The following is a 17,107-nucleotide window of genomic DNA, read 5'->3' on the forward strand; positions in this document are numbered from 1 at the left end:
AGGTGAAGGGCCCCATGTGCCATTCTCCGACTCCTCTGAGAAAATAAAATCAGAGAAAAAAGACTTCTCTTCCCCCCCCTCCAGCCCCAAACCTAGTGCAGGAGAGAGGATTTGATTGTGTACCAGCAGCTCCATCTGTCTCTCCCTTCTCCAGATACACGTTCAAAAATGAAGGGCCGCACGGTTCTCTACATCCCTATTGAAGCCCTGACCATGAAGCCTGAAGTGGTCGTGAAGGACAAAGCACTGGTTCAGAGACTGGAAAGTGAGTAACTCCCCAGCCTGGCTCTTTGGGGGCCATAATGCCACGTGGCCTGGGAGAGGGGAGCAATAACCAGATCAGTGTAATGGGAAAGTGGCTGGTCGGGGGGATAAACTTGACAGGGGAGCTGGGGAGAATCGCAGTGCGCAGAGTCTAAGTGAATTAACCTCCAGCAGCATATGAGCTGCATCCATCATTCCCAATCTCTGAGAGGCTTGTTGGGGCCTGAGGAGCACGGAGAATCCTTTTGCAGGGTTATTGCTTTCACTTCAGATATTCTTCAAGGAGCTGGCAACCACCAGGCAGTAAAAACTTTAAGCAGAGGCAAGACCAGCCGGGGCGGCTCAGTGGCGGGATTCTGCATTCCCCAGAAACTGGGGACACACTCGCTGCACTGTCCTCAGGTACCTCTCTGGAGAATCAGGGCATAAAGAGGGCCTTGATTTCATGACCTTGGAGGATGTGAGGCTGATCGGGGTCAGTCCAGGCCCTGCCATGTGGGAGAGACTGGGAGGGGAAAGTGCTGTGTTTCTTCATGACCTGTGCTATTAAAATATCTTTTCTGGGTTTGACTTGTGGCAAAGGGATGCCTGACTGGTCCCCAGCCAGAACAGTGTCGGGGGAAAGGTTGGTAAAGCTAGAAAAATTGGGGAGCACTCGAAAAAGATCACCCAAAGAGAGCAGGAGATCAAATGCCTTTGATCTCCAACAGCGGTCCACCTTCCGGGCCCCCATAGGCCTCGCTCTCTCCACACAGGTTAGCCGTAGGCGCACGCCAACTGTCTGGTCCTCCGAGCATCCCTCTGGAGTGCCCAGCACCCGTTCACTGAACGCTCACAGAGCTCTCAGGTTTGCTACTCCTAAAGGAATCGCTCACACCAGCGTGGAATAGTCAACGCGGGATCTCCAGTCTGCTTCACACACACCACTTAGATATGTTTATCGTGAAATCAAGAATAAGTTTATGATCGAAGAACAGAGATGCAAATGAGAGAAAGTAAGAATACTGGAAATGAATGGTTACATATAAAACCATAACACAGCTTTCAGTGCATACATTTAACTTCTGAGATAGTCCCCTCTTTTCTGGAGGGTAGCTTACCCCAAGCCCTCTTCCTAGAATTTTTAGCCAAGCCTTCAACCCACTGTTAGTTTACTTCTTCAGTTGGGGTTTATCTGCACCCCTTTTGTACTAAACCAGACCTTTTGATCTTCACTTGAAGAACAGGGTGTCTCCCCCACACTGTTTACATCTGCCTATTACTTTCCTTCTCAAGTCTCCACTGGCTCTTCATTGGCATTTGACCCAGTATGCTAATCGACTTCACTTCTTGGTTTCATACACAATGCTCCCTGCCCCACTAGGAGATAAGTGTCTCCTACCTGCTGGGGGAAATGTGTCTCCAGGCAGGCTACCTTTGGGTGACCTGCCTTTAACTCACAAGACCTAGAGAACATAATTTTCAAGCATATGTTCATAACCCCTCACAGATTTGCCGTGCATACCTCTCCCAATGGTGACGCTAGCCAGTGCAACACAGGCTTTCATTAGAGACCTTCCCTGACATTCTGTGGTGAAGCCAGGGGATCTCTGTACCCCATGGACCCCTCTGCCAGTTGGCATCAAGAGATCCTTGGGTCATGATGGTTATTTATTAAGCACCAGCACTGCACTTGCAATTGGATCAGCTTACCATTATGCCTAGGGTGACCAGATGTCCCGTTTTTAAAGGGACAGTCCCGTTTTTGGGGACTTTTTCTTATATAGGCGCCTATTACCCCCCCATCCCGTTTTTTCACAGTTGCTATTTGTCACCCTAATTATGCCCGTGTGGCGTCCCAGTGAAATGAATGGGGCTCCACCCGAGCGCAGAGGTCTCTCTGCACGGATCAGATTGCTGGCTCAGGGCCCTAGAGGAAAGCCAGGAAATGACAGTCTAAGCCCCCAGTCCATGTGTGTTCAGTTTTACACGCGTCACTTCATTCACACGAGTAGTCCATTTATTTAGTTAGGATATTTACTCACACGTGAAGATTTGCTGGCTCAAGTGCTACCCCCGACACACAGAAAAATACAGCAGCTAGAACAATGGAACCGTGATCCCCGGTGGGGGCCTGTAGGCACTACTCTGATTGAAATAATTAATAATCATTAATAACGTCCAGTTAATTATAATGGTGCAGCTGCTATATAAAGAGAGCACGTACACCCTCTATCCCCCACAAAAACCGTTCTCTTCCAGCACTGGCTGTTAGACTGCGTATCCCCCCAGTCTCAACTGTAAAAAGCAAGAAAAAAGCAGTTAAGTGATTCCGCTCCCCATCTGCATGGCTCTCGTCAGCTCCCCTTCTCGCCCTGATCTCCCTCCCTCCCACAGCCCATGTACCTCCACCCTTATCCCGAGCAACCCGCAGGCAGCCGTAACGCTAGCCAGGCTCATTTATTATATATCTCCGTGGGTTTTGATGATCAATCTAGGGTGGGCGTAGCTTCCCTCACGTACGTTGTATGTAGTGCTTTACCTGGCTCTGTATTAGGGCCTGTCTACAGTATCTGTAGTGTCACGGCCACGACACAGCAGTGCTGAGGGAAGAGACCTCCAGTGAAACTGAGCAGTAACCTATTGGGCACTGTATGTACACAGCGTGTAATTCAACTGTGGAACTCACTGCCACAGTAGCTCGTTGGGTCCATTATGTTTTGCTGAATTTAAAAAGGATTTGACATTTCTGTGGCTAACGAGAACCTCTACAGTTACATTAAAAAGCATAAAAAATATATGAGAGCTACACAATCTCAGGTTTCAGGACACAGAAACTTCCTCTATGGGGAGATTTTTGCATCTTCCTCTGTAGCATCCGATAGTGGCCTGTCAGAGACAGGATACTGAGCTTGAGGGGCTTGGTTTGATTCTTCTGTTACTGGTTTCAGAGTAACAGCCGTGTTAGTCTGTATTCGCAAAAAGAAAAGGAGGACTTGTGGCACCTTAGAGACTAACCAATTTATTTGAGCATGAGCTTTCATGAGCTACAGCTCACTTCATCGGATGCATACTGTGGAAACTGCAGAAGACATTATATACACACAGAGACCATGAAACAATACCTCCTCCCACCCCACTCTCCTGCTGGTAATAGCTTATCTAAAGTGATCATCAAGTTGGGCCATTTCCAGCACAAATCCAGGTTTTCTCACCCCCCTACCCCCTCCAAAAACCACACACACAAACTCACTCTCCTGCTGGTAATAGCCCATCCAAAGTGACCACTCTCTTCACAATGTGTATGATAATCAAGGTGGGCCATTTCCTGCACAAATCCAGGTTCTCTCACCCCCCTCCAAAAACCACACACACAAACTCACTCTCCTGCTGGTAATAGCCTATCCAAAGTGACCACTCTCCTTACAACGTGCATGAAAATCAAGGTGGGCCATTTCCAGTACAAATACAGGTTTTCTCACCCCCCCCCCCCTTTCCCAAAACACACACACACACAAACTCACTCTCCTGCTGGTAATAGCTTATCCAAAGTGACCACTCTCCCTACAATGTGCATGATAATCAAGGTGGGCCATTTCCAGCACAAATCCAGGTTTTCTCACCACCCCACCCCCATACACACACAAACTCACTCTCCTGCTGGTAATAGCTCATCCAAAGTGACCACTCTCCCTACAATGTGCATGATAATCAAGGTGGGCCATTTCCAGCACAAATCCAGGTTTTCTCACCGCCCCCCCCCCCCCCAACACACACACAGACTCACTCTCCTGCTGGCAATAGCTCATCCAAACTGACCACTCTCCCCACAATGTGCATGACAATCAAGGTGGGCCATTTCCAGCATAAATCCAAGTTTAACCAGAATGTCGGGGGGGGGGGGGGGGGGCGTAGGAAAAAACAAGGGGAAATAGGCTACCTTGCATAATGACTTAGCCACTCCCAGTCTCTATTTAAGCCTAAATTAATAGTATCCAATTTGCAAATGAATTCCAATTCAGCAGTTTCTCGCTGGAGTCTGGATTTGAAGTTTTTTTGTCGTAAGATAGCAACCTTCATGTCTGTGATTGCGTGACCAGAGAGATTGAAGTGTTCTCCGACTGGTTTATGAATGTTATAATTCTTGACATCTGATTTGTGTCCATTTATTCTTTTACGTAGAGATTGTCCAGTTTGACCAATGTACATGGCAGGGGGGCATTGCTGGCACATGATGGCATATATCACATTGGTGGATGTGCAGGTGAATGAGCCTCTGATAGTGTGGCTGATGTTATTAGGCCCTGTGATGGTGTCCCCTGAATAGGTATGTGGGCACAGTTGGCAACGGGCTTTGTTGCAAGGATAAGTTCCTGGGTTAGTGGTTCTGTTGTGTGGTATGTGGTTGTTGGTGAGTATTTGCTTCAGGTTGGGGGGCTGTCTGTAGGCAAGGACTGGCCTGTCTCCCAAGATTTGTGAGAGTGTTGGGTCATCCTTCAGGATAGGCTGTAGATCCTTAATAATGCGTTGGAGGGGTTTTAGTTGGGGGCTGAAGGTGACGGCTAGTGGCGTTCTGTTATTTTCTTTGTCAGGCCTGTCCTGTAGTAGGTGACTTCTGGGAACTCTTCTGGCTCTATCAATCTGTTTCTTCACTTCAGCAGGTGGGTATTGTAGTTGTAAGAATGCTTGATAGAGATCTTGTAGGTGTTTGTCTCTGTCTGAGGGGTTGGAGCAAATGCGGTTGTATCGCAGAGCTTGGCTGTAGACGATGGATCATGTGGTGTGGTCAGGGTGAAAGCTGGAGGCATGTAGGTAGGAATAGCGGTCAGTAGGTTTCCAGTATAGGGTGGTGTTTATGTGACCATTGTTTATTAGCACTGTAGTGTCCAGGAAGTGGATCGCAAATTCAATGGAATGGATCACTCAGGATGAGTAATGGTCTCAAGTTGCAGTGGGGGAGGTTTAGATTGGATATTAGGAAAAACTTTTTCACTAAGAGGGTGGTGAAACACTGGAATGCGTTACCTAGGGAGGTGGTAGAATCTCCTTCCTTAGAGGTTTTTAAGGTCAGGCTTGACAAAGCCCTGGCTGGGATGATTTAACTGGGAATTGGTCCTGCTTCGAGCAGGGGGTTGGACTAGATGACCTTCTGGGGTCCCTTCCAACCCTGATATTCTATGAAAAAGCTGTAGATTGAATTATTTATGCAATAGTTCTCGATTATAAGTAATAAAGCGAAAACTATGCTAGGACTTGGCTCGTCCGTGGCTAAATTCTGCTATTGTTCCTAATGCAAGTGGTGCCAGGGAAGTGAACAGGACTTCTTGTCTGATCAAGGTGGGCCCCATTTGCAGATATGTGCGTCCCAAGATACCTTGCATCTTTCTTTTAGTCAAAAGAATTGAGTTCGGGTAGAGGGGGCTGATTTCTCATTGATTCCATCTCAGTGCTAATGTTATAAAAATCAAGAAAACGTTTAATCTGAGGTTTTACAGAACCTTTTTTCCTTTTACAAAAGTTAAATATGTCCCTGAAAAGTGTCCCCTTCCCAGGTTTCTTTTGAACCATGAACAACCTCCCATTGCTCAGGAGTGGACATGAATGGCCCATAATGAACAGGCTGTGTGTTCCACAAAACCCAGCACTGTCCCCACTAAAATCCTAGCAGGACCAGCTATTATGCATGACAATATGTGTCTGGGTGAAACATCCAATCGGACACCTTGGGGGTAGTCTCCATTAAGGCTACTTCTCAGCTGTTATCAAGTCCTTAGCTATTCTAATGGCTGGGCTGCGTGATCATCTTACACCTATAATTTGGTGCCGAGATTGCTGCTCTCATGCTGTGCTCCTAACTCTTAGATTGGTGCACTGTGACTATTAGCATCTTCCATTCTGTGGAGCAGGGGGGAAGCCACAAGCTTAGTTAATTGAGTTCAGATAAACTTTTTCCTTCTGCTGCCATCCGGTCAGTTACTTGGGTTACTTCCTAGTTCAGTGCACTAATGCATCTGGCAACTTTCGGATCGCTGCCTGGGGTGCAGAGAATCTCCTCTGGGGTTCACCCATGTAGGTCCCCCCATCTTTGCGATATCCCAGAACACTCTTTGATGTGATGTACTCAGGAACTAACAGACACAGGTAACAACATTGTTAAAGGTTTCAGAGGGGTAGCCCTGTTAGTCTGTATCAGCAAAAAGAATGAGGAGGACTTGTGGCACCTAGAGACTAACAAATTTATTTGGGCATAAGCTTTTGTGGGCTGGAAACAGCAGCCAAAGTCTCCTCTTAAAGAGCAGGGATGGCAAGTCATTCGGGAAGCCAACAGAGCAGCACCTTACAGAGGGGAACTTTGGGACCAACATGGGCCACAGGAATTCAAACCACTCTGCTCAGCTTTCCGCAGCTGCACCTGGGGTGTAGAGGAGCTGGTTAAGGCAGTTTCTGTCTGTTTTACAGTCTGGTTTTGATCACAACAGTGATACTAGAATATCACTCCCCCCCAGCTTTGCTCCCTGAGCATTTATGAATCACATTGGATCCACATTCTTGACACTAATGAAAAATTTAGCGTCACAACCTGCCTCTGAATTAGGGAAATATCATTGCCTGCAATTCGCAGAGAGGGAAACAGAAGGCCAGAGAGCTAACGTGGATTAGAACGCAGGAGTCCTGAATTTTAGTCCCTGTTTCTAATCACCGGGTTGCGTTCCCCTCCCAGAGCTGCAAACAGAACCCCGGAGTCCAGACTCCCCGTTCCTTTGCTCTAACCACGTTCCACCGGGGGCCGTTATTCGGCACCACATGCTCTGCAGTGGAATGTACCTATCATGCCGGTGCAGAGGAAAATCCTCAACCAGTAACCTTGACTGCTTCTCACACCCTGTCAGGCAGGACTGGACACCAAAGCCCAGAGCCTGTAAGCTATTTGGCACCCATTAAAATCAGCGATGTCTAAACCCCTAACTCCTTGGGCCTTGTCTGACTTTTTGTTCCAGCTTCCATGATCCACTGGACTCGGCAGATCAAGGAGGTGCTGAGAGCGCAGGAGGCGGGGGAGAGCCGGGAGAGCACGGGGCCGCTGGAGGAGATCGAGTTCTGGAGGAACCGCTGCACCGACCTGTCCGAGATCAGCAAACAGCTCTGCAGGCAGGGAGTGACGCACATCGAGTCCATCCTGGTGCTCTCCAAGTCCTCCTATGTGGCACCCTTCCAAAGGCTTGCCAGACAGATACAGGTAGGGGTGGAGACAGGGCAAGGCTGAGCAGGGAGCCCTGGGAGAAGTGGGTCCCCCTTTGGCCACCCTGTTGTAAAAACTTGTGCCGAATGTTGGCTTCCAGGGCTCATGAAAGGGAGGGGATCCCTACAGTAACCCCAATCTGTACATGCACTGCTACTGTTCCAGTCTGGGGCTCTGCCGATGCCCCTCGAGCATTCGCGGTGAGGGAATGCAGTGTTACTTTGGTGCAGGAACCGAAAAGGCCTTAAGAGTCTAACCTGGGCCTTGGAGCCCTGCAGGCCAAGCGTCCTGCTTTCACAGGGAGCCTAATAGACTCTGAGTCACCTTGTTCCTCAGGATTAGACTGCCTGCTAGAAACCCGGAGGAGATGAGCCCTTGGATTTTCACTTTGGGGTCTGAGTTTCTTCTCTCCCCCTGGTGATTGCTCTGCAGGACGGGTCTGAGCAAGCGCAATCGAACCTCCGATTCCTTTCCATCCTGAAAGAGCCGTTCCAGGAGCTGTCCACACTGCGGCCCAAAGACATCCCTGACAAGCTTCCCCACCTCATCAGCCTGGTCCGCATCATATGGGTCAACTCCCCATACTACAATACCAGAGAGAGAATCACAGCCCTCTTCCGAAAGGTGGGGGGCTAGTGGGTTAGAGCAAGGGGGGGCTGGGAGCCAGGACTCCTGGGTTCTATCTCTGGCTGTGGCAGGGGAGTGGAGTCTAGTGGTTAGAGCGGGGAGGGGAGCCAGGACTCCTGGGTTCTCTCCCCGGCTCTGGGAGGGGAGTTGGGTTTAGTGGTTAGATCAGTGGACTGGGAGTCAGGACTCCTGGGTTCTATTTCCAGCTCTGGGAGGAGAGTGGGGTCTACTTGGTTAGAGCTGGGAAGCGATAAAGCCCACTGAGGGACTATTCTGGCCTTGAACTTTACCAAGCTCTCTGCCTCAGTTATGTCTGGTGGCAGCAAGTTCCTCAGGTTAATTATCCTCTGCCCAAAATAATTTCTTCCTATCACTCTGGTGTGTGTTGCCATTGAACTTCATGGAGAGCTAGACTCTATTGCTAAGAATTGTTGCCCAGGAACAGTCTTTGTTTACTTTAAGAGGCCAAGGCAGAGCTGTGCTGACCCTTGAGTCTTTTCTCCTTAGATGAGCAGTAAAATTATCCAGATGTGTTGCCAAGACATTTCCCTGGACCGGATTTTTGAGGGTTACGTGGTATCCAGCAGACAGTCTCTCCACGACTGTATCTCGTGTATGAACGCATGGAAGGATTGTTACCTGTATGCAGCTCAGATGCACAACAGGTGGGCAGTGGGGCAGCTCAGCGTCTGTGCCCTGCAGAACCAGCGGGAGGATGTAAAGGGAATGCAGCAGCTGGTGAAAGAGCCCAGATTAGCTACTCCTCTGTATAGCCCCAAAATGGGGACCACCTGGGTATTGGCAGGATGGTCTTCCCCCTCCCTGCTTCAGCCCTGCTGTCAGACCCCTCTGGGGAGGAGGAAGGAGTTCGGTCTGTGTGCCCTGTTCAGTTCTTGGTACCTTTGCCCAGACTGCCAAACGGTGGGCCAGAGACATCCAGCCCACTAGGGACAAACTGGAACATGCTCGGTGGCTGGGAGATGGGAATGAGTGGAACCAGTGAGCCGGATGGGAAAGGCCCTGTGTCCCAGTCCCCTAAACCAGCCAGTCCCTTCTGCCTGGCTCGAACCTGATTCCCTTCCCTGATTCTCCTGAGCTGTAAAAACCATAATCTATCATTATGATTAGGGATGTCAGGTTTAAGTGGGTGCCTGGTCCTTGACAATTAAGTCTAAGTGTTACTTGTCTGCTTCAGATTCAGATTTGTAGAGCTGGATCAATATTTTATAAGACAAAGACATTAACGGGCTAGCCAGGCAAATACAGCTGAGTGGGGATTATGTACTTGAGCTTTGCTCTCAGGGTCTGTGATCTCCCCAGAGCTCCTGGATAGGATAATCCCCCCCGTGTCTTCCTACAGCCCTGTCTCCCTGTCAGTGGGAAGAGATTCTGGGGCATCTCAAAGGCTGTGAGCTCTTCCAGTCTTTCCTGGGGCTCTCTTGGGAGGGGGAGCAGAGAAAGGGTCTGCAGGCTTGATGTGCCCTTTGGGGGATGATCCTCAATTCAGATAACGTGCATTTGTGAAATCCTGTCCTGGGATTCATGTCCGAGACCCCAGAACCTGAGGTCTGTGAGCAAGGAAATTCTGGGTGACATTCCTATCCCTTGTGCCAGCAGGGCACTGCCTTCTGTCCCCAGAGCGGTGCTCTGCCTTTTCTGCAAGGCCTGGACGATAAACATGCGGCTGACTCTGCGAAGCAACGGAGCTAACATGCCCACCTAGGAGAGTCTACTCCCCATCTCGGTGCCTGCCTCTGAGGCGGCCGTTGGGCACGACAAACATTTTCTCCTTCCACACTTCTAACAGGCTCTCCGGGAAAGGCTGGGTCCTGGACCAGACTAGCATCTTTGCCCAAGTGGATGCCTTTGTTCAGCGCTGCAAAGACCTCCTGGAGGTACGTGGAAGTGGCACGTGATTCCCCCTTCGCAGTGACAGGACTAGGGCATGGCCTGGCATTGCCCTGCGGGATGATACTCTCACTGCAGCATTGGCACCCTGGCATCGTTGTGAGAGGAGGCTGCATCTCAGCCTCACAATTATTGGTGTCCATTTACTTCGAGCCAACGGCTGGTCTCAGGTGCACCAGGACAAATCCAGCTGTTTCCATGACAGAGCAGTTTGGCGCTCAGCGTTTTGTACCGTGCCTGAGACAAGTAGCAGATGCTGCGTAGTGATCGTTAACAGCTCAGTGCCTGGCATCAAACACTCCCCACACCGAAAGCACAATAGCTTTCAGCCCAATGTGCTGTGGGGAGCTGCGTGGGCGGTACACAGCCCTGTGTGACAGTGGGGAGCCCCACCAAGGAGGTAGACAGCCCTGGGTGGTGGTGGGAACGCAGCCTTCTGCATCAGCTGGAGTTTTCAGAGTGTCTGATCGTCCCTGCTGGTGTAGGTAGATTTCGTTACAGTGCCCCATTCTGGCGGCGATGTGTGGAGAACTGGCAGATGCTCCTTCCCCGCAACGCATGCAACGTCGTCACATCATGCCATGCTGCCCTGCGTGCAGTCAGGGCTCCGGCACTGTTCTGCAGACCCAGGCTGCTGGGGTGCAGGCAGCCCCAGGTCAGCTGTGCGCTTGTCTACACGTCAAACTCTGCAGAAGTGCTACCTACGCTGATGGGAGGGGTTCTCCAGTGGGTGCAGGCACTCCTCCTCACGGAGAGCTGGTAGCTAGGTGGAAGGGAGAATTCTGTCTACACTGGGCTTAGGTCGGTTTAATTCTGGTGCTCAGAGGTGTGGTTTTTCACACCTCTGAGTGACCTATTGACCTAATTTCCTAGTGAAGACCAGGCCTGTGACTTTACACTGTAAGATCTTTGGGACAGGGACTGTCTTTTTTTGTTCTGTGGCTGCACAGCACCTAAGCACAATGGGGTCCTAGGACGTGCCCGGGGCTCCTAGGTGCTAGGACAGGACCAGTAAATGGGTAGCTAAAAGCCCGTGCTGTCACATGGGTGTGGCAGTTGGGCCAAGTAATCCACCATGTGTCTCATACAGCCAGTTAAATTGTTGCATGCAAATCAGCTGTAAAGTAAGGATGGTGGTTGAATCATAGAATCATAGGACTGGAAGGGACCTGGAGAGGTCCTCTAGTCCGGTCCCCTGCACTCAAGGCGGGAGTACGTAATAACTAGACCTTCCCTGACAGATGTTTGGTTGAGTTACCTCTGATACCATGGACTCTTGGCATGGCGTAGATACATGCCTTGCTTTGTGTGGGTGTAATTCGTAAAGTCAGAATAGCTGGGACCTTAAAAATTGGGCGGTAACAGATAGCAAAACCCAGTGATGACTGAACCTGGCGATATTCTGACCAGAAAGAGCCCCCAAGCATGCTTGTAGGTGTTTGCATCCCTCCTCACTGACTCAACACACAGACGGGTGACAGCCCTGGGGGCTCATTATACAGATAACAATAACAACCTCAGGGTGGGTGGCTGCCCTGCCAAGATGGGGCGGGGTTGAACTACATCTCCCAGTGGCCAATAAGTGCTCCCACAGCCTAGAAATGTGTCCGCTGAGGCAGCCGGTCAATGGGGGTGAGGGTGGGATTCACGCAGAGCAATGGGAAGACAAACCCAATAACGCTGCGGTGCACTGGCCAATAGGTTTGCGACTGCCAGCAGCACTTTGCTCGCTGGGAGGATGGGAAGCAGACCCCACTGCCCTGTTTCTTTGGGCACCGGGGTCCCCAGATGACCCGGAACCTGCTGGAGATAGAGGAGACCTTTCAGAAGCACCTGCACACCCTGCGGAACATGAAGGGTGGGATCCTGGACGTGAAGAACACATTCTGGCATGAGGATTTTAACCGGTGAGAAGGGCCCTCTGTTCACAGGGCCTGGTGGCAGAGTCTTCCCCCGCTGACAGCTGGGCATGGGTGTCAGCCCAGTGTGCTCCCTTCCTCTGCTGAGACTGCTAAGGATGGTGCCAGCTGCATGGGTCAGGCCTGGACTATGAGCATTGGCAGGGACCTGAGCTGGCAGTGATGGATTGGCCCCGTTTCCTACCCCCGGGGCCAGCAGTGGAAGAAAGGGGCTGTGCAATCAGCTCTGTGTCACAGAGGCACTCCCTCCGTATTGTCAGGTAGAGAGGGCAGGAGGTTACAGATGGATCTGATGTCGCAGAGCAAGGGATGGTGAATGAGAGTGGAGAGAGTCAACTCCTGGGTGGGGGTGGTATGTTGCAGGGGGTGACTGTCCCTCTTGTTCCCTGCTGTCAGCTTCCAGGAAGAGGGGAGATTGTGTGAGTGGTAGGCATGGTTGGAAATGTGGAGACATGGCCTGTTGAGGGGTGTGTGTGGGGGATACAAGAGCTGTCACTAAGTCCTGGCCAATTGGGGCTCCCTGCTCCTAGCCAGTAGTGTTGTCCCAGCAAGGTGGTGGCGAGTTTGTGCCTCTGTTTGCTGTCCTACAACACCTCTTCCCTTCTCGCTGCAAACCCCCACCGCCCTGTGACACAGTTTCCGCTCTGGTGTCAAAGACCTGGAGGTGATGACCCAAAACCTGATCACCTCAGCCTTCGAGACTGTAAGGGATGTGGAGCGTGGCGTGGAGATCCAGGACATCTTCCATCACCTGTCCACACGAGAGGTACGGGGCTGGTGCCAGGGCAGCGGGGCAGGACCCTGTCAGAGCAGCGTGTCCCGAAGACCATTAACCTTTCCAGACACATGCCAAACTCCTAGCCAGCTATTGACTGGATAGCTGGGAAGTTTGGAAGCTCCTGGAATGGGGGAGCAAGGGGCAGCTCCAAGATTGGGGTGTCAGTGGGGAACAGCCTCTGGACCAAGTGGTTCTGAGTGGGGGCAGTTCTCAGACATGGCAGTCAGGGGGTACACGCTCCTAGACTGGCTTGTTGTGAGCTGTGGGAGGGCTGCTCCCAGACTGGTTAGCTGGGCAGTACGGGGGTGTTGACAGCCCCCAGGTTACGTCAACGAGTGCATCCCCCAGATGAAGTGGGGAGACCAGCCCCTGGATGGGCAGTGGCTTGCTGGTGCAGCTGCTGCATTGCATGGGCTCAGCTGGCCTCTTTCCTCCCCTAGGCCATCAAGCGCACCTTTGACAAGAAAGCCGTGGATGTCTACATGCTGTTCAACAGAGAGCTCGCCCTGGTCAACAAAGAGCTGAGCAAGAAGCTGCCATTCCTGCCGGCACACATGTGCCATTATGCGGGCCTGGCGCACTGGCTGCGGGCTCTGCGCCGGCGCATCGACAGACCCCTAAAGGTGAGTATCCCACATCCATGGCAAGACCCCGTTCCAGCGTCCATCTCTCCCTATCTCATGCCGCCGTGTCAGGGGCCCTTTCTATCTCTGTCGAATGGGACAGAGCTCTCCTTGGGGGCCTGTTAGCACTGCAGAGGTGGCTCTTGGAGAGACATAAGAAAGCTCCCTCACCCCAAAGTCTGCCTGTCAGAGAGAGAGGGCAGGACTGACAACCCAGCCGACTCCTGGGCACTAGTTAGACCAATGCACCCATCTCGCCCAGTAGCCCTGCCTTCCTGATGCATCGGGTCAGATCACTGGTCCGTGTAGTGTGCTATCCCTGCCTTCACACAGCACCGACCCAGACAAATGGTTCATCTCGTCGGATATCCCTGCCTCCGACAGGGGCCAACACCTACTGCTTCCAGGAGTAACATGCCACCCCCTTTCAGGCCAGCACTATCCTGTGTTGCTTGGGGGAGTGCGTGTGTGCGCGCAGACACGTGTATGTTTGAAGCCATCCTGACGCTCAGTCGGGGACCCCCTTCCTCCCGGTATCTTGAAGACTTGGAATTTCTGCCCAAGCAATTGTCGTGGCAGATGTTGTTTTTGTTCCTCTAACTACCTCATCTGTTTTTGACTCTTTGCCTCAATAACATTCTCTGTCAGTGAGTTCCTTTGACAGGTTTAATTCTACGTTGTGTAACAACAAAACAGCATTTCCAGCATCAATCACAAAACTTCCAGTATGTGCAGGCTTGCAACTGCCAAATCTAGGTCTGAAAATCACCTCTGCCTTTCCTACCTGCCCAGCCCAGGGCTCGGCATTCTGGGGCTCACCTCTCTTCTGTCTGGCAAACACCTCATGGCTCATGTTTCTCTTCCCTGCATTATGGGTTAGTCATACAATCATGGGCTGCGCCAGCCCCAGCATATCGCTCTTGTGGGTACGCAGGAACTGATTGTAGAAATACCTCCTGCTCCTATTTCTCATCTTGAAGGATCTCAAAGCACTTTACAAGCTATAGACTTGCAATGATCGCTTAACACACCATGGAAAGGCAGTTTCCCTTGGGGTGGAGCATTGCAGGAGTTTGCCAGCCACACACCAGTGTTGCACAGGGGTAGCTAACCCAGCATTGACATGCAGCTGCCCCTGGCGTGGGACACAACCGCTGTTCAACAGTATTGCTGCTCAGCAGTTTAAAACAGGACGCAAAGGAGAAGCCCTTGGCCGGCTGAAATTACAGGAGGAGTCACCCAGGATGGTATTTGGCCAGGACATCACTTTTCTATCCAGTGCCCTCTACATATTCCCGCTTCTGTGCTGGGCTCTGCACAGCGTTGGAACTCCCTAGCGAGTAGAGACGGCTGGGGCCTCAAGAACACTTTCTTGGGGCATCCCAGTTGGGGCTGTAGTTATATAGGGGTCATGCAGCCTCCACCTTCCTCAGTTTCTTCTGTTACCCCTTGAGAGTCCAGTGAGGAAGAGGGGAACAAGCAGGGCGAGAGGGGGTGGGCGGGGAGCTTGAGTAGGGAGAACTCCAGGGTCACAACTCTCATTTTGCATCTCCTCTGAAAGAGGGCACCTCCAGTGCAGCTCTGACTCAGCCCTGCCGCTCACCCGTCAATTGCTTTTGGTTGCCCTAAGGTTGTTCGTGCGCGCGTTGGTTTCTTTATCGCGCTGGTCTGAAAGAGCTGAATGTCCAGTGAGAATTTTATCTTCGGATTTCACTTGTTTCACCAAGCAGTCAGCTAATGACCCAGCCGTGTTTGGGGAGTGCAGGGCTGGGACAGCAAGGGGCTGTGAGTGGGGACTGAGGGGCATCAGCAGAGGTAGGTGTTTGTGTCTGTGTGTGTTGTCCAGAGTTGCAATAGCAGGGGGGTGGGGGCAGTGAGTGTCAGGAATGAGGGACATCAGCGGAGCTGAGTGGATTTCAGGACTGGAATAGCAGTGGGGAGGAGTAAGGCTGCTAGTCAGGATTGCGGTGCAGTATCTGCCCCCATTAACCCTCTTCCTAGCTAATGTCCTCTGTCCCTCCTATGCAAAATGTGCTCCCCCCAGTTCCTCCCCAGTGCAAGTAAAAACACTGGCTGGAGTTCTCCTTCTGCCTTGCAGTGTCTTTCCAATGCCCACTTCATGCCCCACATTGGGACTGGGGAAGAGAGCTTTCAGGCCTATCAGCTGCTTGTCCAGGCCATGGACGAGATTGAGAGGAAGACCTTCCAGGAGTGGACGCAGACCCTGGACAAAGACAGCCTGAAACGCCTGGACACCCCCCTCCTGATCCTCAGCACTGAGAAGAGTGGCATGCTGGACATTAATTTTGACAAGTAAGCGGGACCGGCCTGCCACTCTCTTCTGCGCAGGGCAGCCTCCGCGGCTGCTGCAGGCTGGTGCTGGGTGAGACAGGCCTTTCACAACAGCTGGCTTTCCTGTGCTTCCTTTTGCAGGGACTTGCTGAAATTATTTGTGGAAATCCATTACTGGGAGAGGCTGCTCTTTGAGATACCCCACTACGTGGTGGAAGTTTACGACAGGAAGGAGGATCTGCGAAACCTCCGTGAGAATCTGCTCCTGGTTGCCCGGGACTATAACAGGTTTGCCATCCCTGCCCCTCCATTGCTGGTTCTTAGCAGGCTCCAGGTCGGATCCTTCTCAGCTTTCCTAGACAGGGCCTAAGCTCTGTATGGCATCGTGTATGTATCCGCAGACGATTGGGAGTGGGACACAGAGCCTGTCACCTACCTTTCAGAGTAACAGCCGTGTTAGTCTGTATTCGTAAAAAGAAAAGGAGTACTTGTGGCACCTTAGAGACTAACCAGTTTATTTGAGCATGAGCTTTCGTGAGCTACAGCTCACTTCATCACGAAAGCTCATGCTCAAATAAACTGGTTAGTCTCTAAGGTGCCACAAGTACTCCTTTTCTTGTCACCTACCTGTTGTTCTAGGCATAGGTGAGCAGGACCCCATTGATTTGGGGGAAAATCAGATTTCACTCAAATCCCCATTTGGTTACTCAGGATACAAGGGTGAGGCGGTGACCTCACAGAGGCCAGGGGAGGGGAGCAGAGTCAGTCTGGAAACAGGAATGAGGCAGGGACCTCAGGGTGAGGGTTAGTGGGCTGTTCACCCCACTCCGGCAACCCTTCCTCAGCCGGGCCCCTCGCCCCTCCGTGCTGGCCAGCCTTCTCATCCCCACAGCTCCAGCCAGCCCCCAACTCTGTTCAGAATTTCGCTGGTTTTGGTGAGAACTGGAAAACCAGAGAAGCCTGTTTTCCTCTAATATCTGTTCAAAGAGCCCAGCCACAGTGGGGACCAGGGCTCAGCTAGGTGCATAGCTCGGCCCACTCAAGCAGTCAAGTGTATAACCCTCTAGTCTCTATATTTCAGCAGTGACTGAAAGTCATTTCCATGTGTGGCCCATTTGGGGGTTCCCGTGTAAATGAATTGTAGGGGGATGGGATCTGAATCCAGTTCTTAGCAGAACAGATGTCCCCATCACAAAACCCAGTCGGATAATTGACGCTGATTGGCCCCCGTGTTGGCAGCCGGAACTCCCTCTCCCTGCGAGAGCAGGTCCCTCCAGAGAAGAGCCGAGGCCCATCGGTTGGGGGAGTGTGTGTGTTTGGGGGGGAGGTTGCGTGGGGGACGCACAGTGAGTCAGTCTTCACTACTACCGGTCTGGTACCACCATCAGTTGAAGAAATGCTAGGGAACGAGTGAGCTGTCTCATGACTAAACTGGTGGGGGTGGGGGAGGGTTTCTCTTTGCTTTGCTCCGGTGTTT

The 17,107-nt window shown here is 51.6% G+C and overlaps 1 protein-coding gene across 3 annotated transcripts in view; it reads left to right on the plus strand.

The window, feature by feature from the left end:
* Positions 1-17,107, plus strand: part of DNAH2 (dynein axonemal heavy chain 2) — a 125,175-nt gene that overhangs the window by 12,766 nt on the left and 95,302 nt on the right. For 2 of the 3 annotated variants that reach the window (XM_037887273.2, XM_043537131.1), the window contains exons 6-15: positions 155-265; positions 7,242-7,480; positions 7,916-8,107; positions 8,618-8,775; positions 9,918-10,005; positions 11,720-11,925; positions 12,574-12,703; positions 13,156-13,338; positions 15,437-15,651; positions 15,772-15,918. In XM_037887273.2, coding sequence (XP_037743201.1) covers positions 155-265; positions 7,242-7,480; positions 7,916-8,107; positions 8,618-8,775; positions 9,918-10,005; positions 11,720-11,925; positions 12,574-12,703; positions 13,156-13,338; positions 15,437-15,651; positions 15,772-15,918 — 1,669 coding nt within the window. Of the gene's footprint in view, positions 1-154; positions 266-7,241; positions 7,481-7,915; positions 8,108-8,617; positions 8,776-9,917; positions 10,006-11,719; positions 11,926-12,573; positions 12,704-13,155; positions 13,339-15,436; positions 15,652-15,771; positions 15,919-17,107 lie in introns of those variants that run through there. The other variant, XM_043537132.1, reaches the window with a different exon arrangement.

This window comes from Chelonia mydas, chromosome 28 (assembly GCF_015237465.2).
Source record: "Chelonia mydas isolate rCheMyd1 chromosome 28, rCheMyd1.pri.v2, whole genome shotgun sequence".
NCBI classification, from domain to species: Eukaryota; Metazoa; Chordata; order Testudines; family Cheloniidae; genus Chelonia; species Chelonia mydas.